Source organism: Lactuca saligna, chromosome 8 (genome assembly GCF_052625555.1).
Source record: "Lactuca saligna cultivar CGN05327 chromosome 8, ASM5262555v1, whole genome shotgun sequence".
NCBI lineage: Eukaryota > Viridiplantae > Streptophyta > Magnoliopsida > Asterales > Asteraceae > Lactuca > Lactuca saligna.
The window spans coordinates 67568887-67577713 of NC_136424.1; the positions used below are offsets into that span (position 1 = coordinate 67568887).

The 8827-nt window shown below is 31.0% G+C and overlaps 1 protein-coding gene across 1 annotated transcript; it reads left to right on the forward strand.

Annotated features, from left to right (window-relative positions):
* The first annotated feature begins 3483 nt into the window (after positions 1 to 3483).
* On the forward strand, positions 3484 to 4265 carry LOC145009720 (uncharacterized). Its single transcript, XM_078968361.1, has 2 exons — positions 3484 to 3904; positions 3997 to 4265. Exons 1-2 carry the CDS (start codon positions 3484 to 3486, stop codon positions 4263 to 4265), a joined length of 690 nt encoding a protein of 229 aa, XP_078824487.1.
* The last annotated feature ends 4562 nt before the right edge of the window (positions 4266 to 8827 follow it).

An 8827-nucleotide genomic window follows, 5' to 3' on the forward strand; every position in this document is an offset into this window, starting at 1 on the left:
CATCCATGCAATCCTTGAATAGTCATGCAATTTAGTTACTTTCAGATCTATGTAGAATATATTAAAACAAAACTAATGTGTTACTTTTTATGTTTAAAAAGTACAAAGGGAAATGATAGGAATCTTTGTGTGCAAATTTAAAGGCAGCAAAGTGATCTTTTTGTGCTTGGGAAATTGGAATGAACTTATTTGTGTAGGTGAAGCCTCTCTGTTCATAATATTCCATTATCAAAGGATCGACAAGATATATATATATATATATATATATATATATATATATATATATATATATATATATATATATATATATATATATATATATATATATATATATATATATATATATATATATATATATATATATATACAGAGAGAGAGAGAGAGAGAGAGAGGTGCTATGCAAAATAAAAAACCCTAAAATTACATACAAAAAATAATTAGAGATCACAAATCTTTTTTTTGACTTTATATATACAAAAATCGCTACTTTTTTATTAAATTTGCTGAAATTGTTTTTGAAAAAAGAACAAAAAAAATTCAATTATATATATATATATATATATATATATATATATATATATATATATATATGAAAAAATTCAATATAGAACTATTATTAATGAATGAACTATTATTAATTAAGAAACTAATAAATCAATCCAATAAAGGGATCAATGGCAAAAGAAAATGTTGTAGACGTTTACAATGGACGCATATACACCGGATTATAAAAAACTCACTTTCTTTTTTTCGTTTAAAATTCTTTTAGGTCATGTTTTTTATCAAAAAAAAATCGAGTATACCTTATAAACGATTTTTCGTCCTCTTTTCAAAGAGATCAATGATAATATATAAAAAACGATTTTTTTTTTCCGAAAAAAACTCATTTCATTTTTTTTGTTCAAAAGTTAAGGTTTATTTTTATAGAAAAAAATTAATAAATATATCAAAATTCTTGGTTTTTTTTTTTTTTGTACTTTTTAAACATAAATTCATATTTATATAAAAAAAACGATATTTCAGTTCAGATTTACATTGTGAACATGTTCAGATTCATATTCTGAACTTGTTCAGATTCACATTGTGAACCTTCTTAGATTTATAACGTGAATAATAGTAAGTTAGATTCAGAATGTGAATCTGAACTAATCGAGCTTTTTCACATTATAAATGTTAAAAATAAAAATATTTGCAGTTTAGATTCACAGTATGAATCCACACTGATCGAGGTTTTTTTTTTTGTGTGAACATTTTCAGATTCATAGTGTGCATAATAGCAAGTCAGATTCACAATGTGAATTTAAACTGATCGAGTTTTTCACATTATGAATGTTAAAAATTGAAATATTTACAGTTTATATTCACAGTGTGAATCTATACTGACCGAAGTTTTTTTTTTTCTAGTCGGTATTGATGTTTATTAATAGATTACAAAAAATTAATATTTTTTGGTATAATTAGTTTTTTTTTTTTTAATAAAAATAAACTTAAATGTTGAAAAAAACTAACAAAATGGAGTTTTTTTCGAAAAAAAAACATTTTTTATATAATCATGTATCTCTATGGAAAGAGGACAAAAAATCGAGAACAACGATATACTTGGTTTTTTTTCAATAAAAAATGTAGCATAAAAAATTTTTAAACAAAAAAAGAGGTGGTTTTTTTGGTAAGGGGGTGGATTTTAGTATAATCCAGTGTGTGTGTGCGTCCAATGGATAAGTGTACATCTAGTTCATTGATCGTTGATCATTATGATTTTGGACGTTCACGATTGGTTCCTTGGTTCCTTGTTAATTATAATTTTCTATTGAACCTAACCACATATATATATATATATATATATATATATATATATATATATATATATATACATATATATATATATATATATATATATACACATACAGAGAGAGCGAGAGAGAAAGATTTAAATTTATTTAAGAAAAAAATTAAGAACACGAGAATATGAGTCACATATTTGTTTAAACATTTCGGTGTGCTGGCACAATGAGAAATGTAATATGAATATACAAAGTCATCATCTTCATTCTCATTTACCACCTATGCTATCTACATAACAACCACCAGCTTTACCACCGTCACCCTCATTTTCGCTCCTAACTATCATAATCATATATAAAATATTTACTTTTGAATAGATAATATATGAATAACCATATCATAATCATATATAAAATATTTACTTTTGAATAGATAATATATGAATAACCATAGAATATCATGTAATATTCACATATGAATATACTTAATTTATATTCACTTATTAATATTACACTTACTATCGTCCCGATACGATAGAATGCTTAATCAATAGATGATGCAATGTGGGTGAGGTGCATTTTGATAACATGATTACATACAAGTAATATCATGTTAGTTTTAGTTAAGTTTTATTTTGATGCTATTTATTTTAATCACAAAATCATCGTATCTTATTTTTATTCATTTTAAACGATATACTTAAATATACTATTATATAAAGTATAATATCAAAAGTATTAGTCTAGTGACATAAGGTCGGACGGAGTGATGAGGGGAAGCCATGAGAAATGATCCCGCACGAAGAAACACCGTATCGAGGGTGCGGGAAAGGAAACACGGGAAAAAGGTGAGGGGAGGGAGTCCCGCACCCTCTCTCTTCACATGATTGACTGTTTATTTATTTTTCTTTTTTTTTTTTATTCCAAATGGCTATATATATATATATATATATATATATATATATATATATATATATATATATATATATATATATATATATATATTCTTTCTGTTTTCTTAACCTATAAATACTATATTCTATCTTTTTTTAACCCATAGCCTATATTTCTCTCCAAAAAATATTATCCAAAATGTCATCATCTTCATCATCCGATTTGACGGTTGTAAAGGAGGCAAAGTTTATCGGTTCCGTCATGGCGAAAACAGTTGCATACTATCAAAACCGACTAGGCGAAATATCACGTGCATGATCTAACCCAAGAAAACCGTCGTTGTGTAGAAATCACGATGCTGGACACGATCGCTTTGAAGAAGATTATTTTGCAAATGACGCCATCTACTCTGTAAAGTTTCGAGGTCGGTTCCGGATGATGAAGAAACTATTCTTACGTATTGTTGGTGATTTGGAAGGCCGCTTTCCATATTTCCAATGGAAAATGGATGCAAGGCGGAAAAGGTTTCTCTCCCATAAAAATGCACAACTGCAATTCGTCAGCTAACATACGGCATGGGCGAAGACAAATGGGATGAGTATTTTAGGATGTCAGAGCATACCGTGCGGGAGTGTGTGTAAGTTCTACAAAGCGATCTATTTTGTTTATGGGCAACGATATTTGCGCAAACCAACTATCAATTGTACACAGTGCATGAAGGCAAGCGTGAATTCCTTGGAATGCTAGGTAGTATCGATTGCATGCATTGGAATTGGTCATTACGCCCAACACATGGCGTGGTCAATACATGAGAGGCGACCACAAAGAGCTGACGATCATTCTAGAGGCTATCGCATCACATGATCTTTGGATATGGCATGCATTTTTTGGTCCAACTGATGCAAACAATGACATCAATGTGCTAGACCAGTCGCCGGTATTCAACGATATCTACCTTGGAAAGTCGCACGATGTACATTTTCAAGCAAATGGGGTAGCATATAAGCGTGGATACTATCTTACTGACGGTATATATCCTCCATTGTCTGTTTTTGTGAAATCGTTTACATTTCCTAACGACCAGAAAAGGAAAAAGTTTAAAGAGATGCAAGAGTCAACTAGGAAGGATGTGGAGCGAACATTTGATGTACTTAAGAGACGTTGGCAAGTACTAATAGTCGGGGCAAAGTCATATGAGGTGACAATGTTACAACACGTAATGTGTGCATGTATCATATTGCATAATATGATTCTTGAAGACGAAGGAAGAGCGATATTTCGGTACAACGAAAATGAAGTTTTGCCAAATCTCGATGGGTAGCCATTGGTACACAAGAGTATAGGGTGAATAGAAGAGAAATACACAATCGCGACATTCATCACGCCTTTCGTGCTGATTTGGTGGAGCACATTTATGCCCCGTTAGAGTTTTCTCACGATGATTTGTTTGACGAATCAGATGATGATTCTGATATGTTCGTCGAGAGTGAAGATTCTGACGACGAGAGTGACGCTGGGGAGAATGATGAAAACGATCAAGGCGATGACAAGGACGATGAGGGCGATGACGAATACGATGATTCCGAGTGACGTATTTTGCTTTAAATAAAATTAGGATATTAATTATGTTTTCTATGTTGTGGGTTGTTTTAGTTTTTTGCGTTTTTTATTTTTTATTTTTTATTTTTTATTTTTCTACTTATTTAAATATTAGGTTTAATGTAATTTTTATTTTAATTAATGAAATGATTTTTATTTTTAATTAAATTTTATGTTTAGTATTAATTTAAAAGTTATAAATCATAAAAAAATTAATTTTATTTAATAAAAAAAATGAGGGAAAGCTTTCTCACCCATTTCTTGAGTTTTAGGAGATAAAAAAAGAAGTGAGGAAGAGAAGGATACAGCCCACAAAAAGTGAGAAAAACTTTCCTCCTATACCCTATGGTCTAATGAGTTAGGAAAATATGCTCTTAGTGAGAATGACATTATGATGATTTCCAAGTATAGTTTTACATAAACACATATAAGTGTGTTAAAGGTTAAAAAGATTATGAAAACATTAATAATCTTTAAAACTGACATTTTTTTTAAAATTACAATATGAAAATACAAAAAATATTCATTTAATGTAAACTTTTACATCATACAAATTGTTATAAGCTAATTTTTTGATAAGTTATTTTTAAGATAATTATTGATAAGATTTTTGGTAAGTTATTTTTTAAGATTATTATTGATAAGTTTATGAATTTTTTTAAAAAAATATTTCAAATATATCATTTGTTATGTTTTTCCTTTTTTCTTCTAGTTATACAACTAAATATTCATTTAAGTTATTTTATACGTATAATCTGGTTTACAAATTACTTTTTACCAAACACTATTAAATTGTAAGTTAATGTATTAGTTAACGGCTACATTTTCAAACAAACTTATATAAAAATCCTATCAATTTACACCAACTTTAATTGTGCGTCATTCACATATTTATTCTCAATTCACAGTATTATTAGCGTTCATATTTCTTAAACTAGAGGGAGTGGAGTGCGGTAAGGATGACATGACGCCTATATAACATAGAAAACACCGTCCCCTCTATTCGGTTTGGGAGTGCCGTTTGGGAGTGTGACCATTCTTTAGAGCACTCCTTTCTTTCTCTCTCTCTCTCTCTCTCTCTCTTCTTTCTCTTTCCTCTCTCTATGGTATACCACTCATTGAGTGTGGTAAAGGGTGTGGTAAAATGAGGTAGTGTGACACCACTCCCTCCAATATTATATGTAAGCAAAATATTAAATATTTCTATAAATTATACTATAAAATAATGATACCACTTTTAAAACCATGATTTTGCATGTTGAAATCATTTATAGGTTTTGATATTTTCAACCATTTAATTTGTTTTATTTTCAATCTATTAATAATAATAAAAAAAGATTCATTTTATCCTTTATGAGTAAAATATAATTAAAAATAATTGGTCCATTCATCAAGTAAACGGTGGACTTTTTATAGAGAAAAACAAGTCAATGGTGCACATGACTGAAAGCCCTTTGTTGAAGAGGTGCCCCTTAAAGTGCACAAAGTGTAGGGCGACCCTTCAAATATACTCAACTATCAAACATTTGATTATTTGAAGTTACCTTTTCACATAGGAAAAACGAGCATCTGAAGATCTATATTATATACCCTTGGGGTTGGGTGCCCTCCATGTTACAATATTTACTGCTGGTGGAATTTGTTCCTTGCCTTTTAGAGTTTAGCTATATTATTTACACTTTTCATGGTCACAATATCCCTAGTATTTATGAATGGTGGCGGATGATTAGGAAGAAAACCCCACCCTAGAATTCATATCAACAAATTTTTAATAAACTAGAAATTTTTAAAAAAATCCAAGAATAGAAACCCAATAAAACAAACAACTAAAAACTAATAGAACGAAACATTGTTCTAACCATTTCCAAAGTTAAAAAATGGTTTAAATATTTGAAATAAAATACATTGAGTTTCTTATTTGAGTAGGAAACCTTTAGACCGGTTGGTGTGGAGACCCAACGCACACTCCGGTAGGTGACGTGCTACCGTGGTTGGTGCAATGAATGTCACACCTTAGATTTTACAAATTTTTTAATTTTATGGTTATAAAACCATTTTAGGGATTAACACGTATTTAACAAAAAACTTGGTCTCATAAAAACATTTACAATTAAAACATTGGTTGTCATCATTAAGTATTACACAAACCAATAAAAGCAAATACAAATTGCTCCAAGTTCATTAATAAGTAACTTGACAAGTTTCACTCAATTCTCTATATCTTAACTTTTAACTTTCATCTATTACATTTCCTCCTTAAGTACAATTTGCGATACATGACATTAATAAGCGATATGTAACACAATAATGTAGTGTGAGATACACGGGTTTGTGACCAAAAACACTACAAAGCATTTGCATAAAAATCATTTTATACTTAACATAACATATCATTTCATACATATCATATCATTTAATACTTTTCCATTTTCAAAGGCCATGGTGAAAAGAACAAATCAATCCACCAAGATATCATACTTCCAAGCCAAAGTGAAAAAAAACTTATCATTCCACAAAGATATCATTCATCCAAGGCAAATGTGAAAAGAACTAATCAATCCACCACATTATCATTCATCCATGACATCTACTTTTCGAAGTGGGGGGGGGGGGGGGGTACATATCGGTATTTACAATCAATACTTCTCTATTATATTGCTTAATACGTTCACGGATAATATTACTAATTTCGACGGCTTAAATGGTTACCACCCCAACAGATTCCTAGTGCCTGTAATAATGTATCATGGTCTGGATAGTTTTCACTGTGTCTTTATTTTCTTTCCTTTTAACTTTCACAATCCACATTATCAATATGTATATCATCATTTATAATAGTATAGAATATTATAAAGATATACTATAAAAAGACACATTTCACTTACCAAAACATTCTTTACTTTAAAAAATGTTCTTGCTTTCAATGTATTTTTTTTCAAAATATTCTTTTCAAAAGCATTTAACACTTCCATTTAAAAAAAAAAATTGTATATCAAAGCATTGATATTTTATTTTTTGAAATCATTTTGCCATGTACCAAAAGTGGGAAAAATTCCAACACGTTCTCACCTCAATCACACGTAGGTTAGCTAGTCATCTTCTAGTTATTTTCCTTAGAACAACACTCTCAAACATCACTTATATAACAGGTAGGTGAAGGTCATCAAAATAACCAAAATACCCCTCATAGGTCCCATTACACTACTAGAAAATAGACCTTTAATGACACGTAAATTACGACAAGCGCGGATATAGGATACGCAAATGTGGGCGTCGTTTAAAAAAGTCATCTCTTATAAAGTTTGAAGGATACAGAACACGCATTTTTGCGTGCCCTAAAATTAAATGTCGTTTTATAATTTTTTAGGTAAGGCACGTCTTTTTTTCGTTAATAGCCAGCAGCGGGAAAAAAATCCCAAAAAACTTAAAAAACCTGCGTCATGTTCTTCTCTACCCTAAACTTGCTTTCCATCTTTCACCGGTCTTCACAAAATCAACAAGGGGTAACCACCCCTCGTCCACCTCCATCGCCTCCAACTGTCACCGCCACTTTTAGTTCCTCTCCCCCTCCATGGCTGCCATGCATTGTAATTTCATTTCTTTTTTGTGGTGCAGGAAACGATCATTGAGTTTCTGTTGCAAACGATTATAAACTTTAGGGAGCAAAGTGCCATCAATACTTTCAATGCTAATATTTACCCCATTTTGACCAGCGGTCGTCACAAAAATTTCCCTCATCATCGAATTTATTTCTGCAACGCCTCTGAGAAACCCTAATTCACTTGTTGTAAGTTCTCTTCACCAGAAGTATCTTAAATCTTATCAAGAAACAGTTTGTTGAACGACTTTGTTTGTTAATGTTAGGTCAACTGATGGTTAGCATTTAGCCTTCAGTATTCGGCAAGATCAGGTATTGGCCAACATACAGTTGGTGTTTCAAAATGAGGCACCATGATTATAGCTCCTTTAGCAACTAAAAAATAGTTATATCTAGTCTGTTATTTAGATTGGATGTTATGTGTGGGTGAATGATTCGACTCTGTTGGTTTGTACGATCCCAACATCCAGAGTAAAGCCACCAAAGAAACTGTAAGTCCCCTCTGGTCCTAAAATCCAATCCAATGAGCAGAAAACTATTGTTCGAGTTCGAACCTTCCAGTATCTTCTTAAAGATGAATACAGTGAAGATCTGTTTGAGTATTATGCCACCTCACAACTTCTTTCTGTTCCAGTATCTTCTTAGATGAGAGTGTGAAATTATTTGGGGAGCCAGCTCTATACATATCACTTGATCCCTCCCCTGATCAGAAATATGTTTTACTTACTTCGCTTCATAGACCCTTCATTTTTACTATCCTATGTGGAAGATTTCCCAAAAAGATTGATTTGCGGTACGCTGCTGATGGAGACACAAGATGGAGGTGATGCCAAAGGAGAAGTTTCTCCTCGTGATATAGTTTACACACAAGCTGCTGAAGGTGAAAAAGACCCAAACATCTTTCACATGCTTTATCTTCGCTATGGGTAAGTTTTTCTTTTTTATTTTCCCTCGG

Bases quoted from the DNA above. Each gene is read 5' to 3' on its own strand.
- LOC145009720 (XM_078968361.1), top strand. From the start codon at position 3,484: ATGAGAGGCGACCACAAAGAGCTGACGATCATTCTAGAGGCTATCGCA. The intron at 3,905-3,996 runs GTATCATATTGC...CTCGATGGGTAG, and splicing joins ACAACACGTAATGTGTGCAT to CCATTGGTACACAAGAGTAT.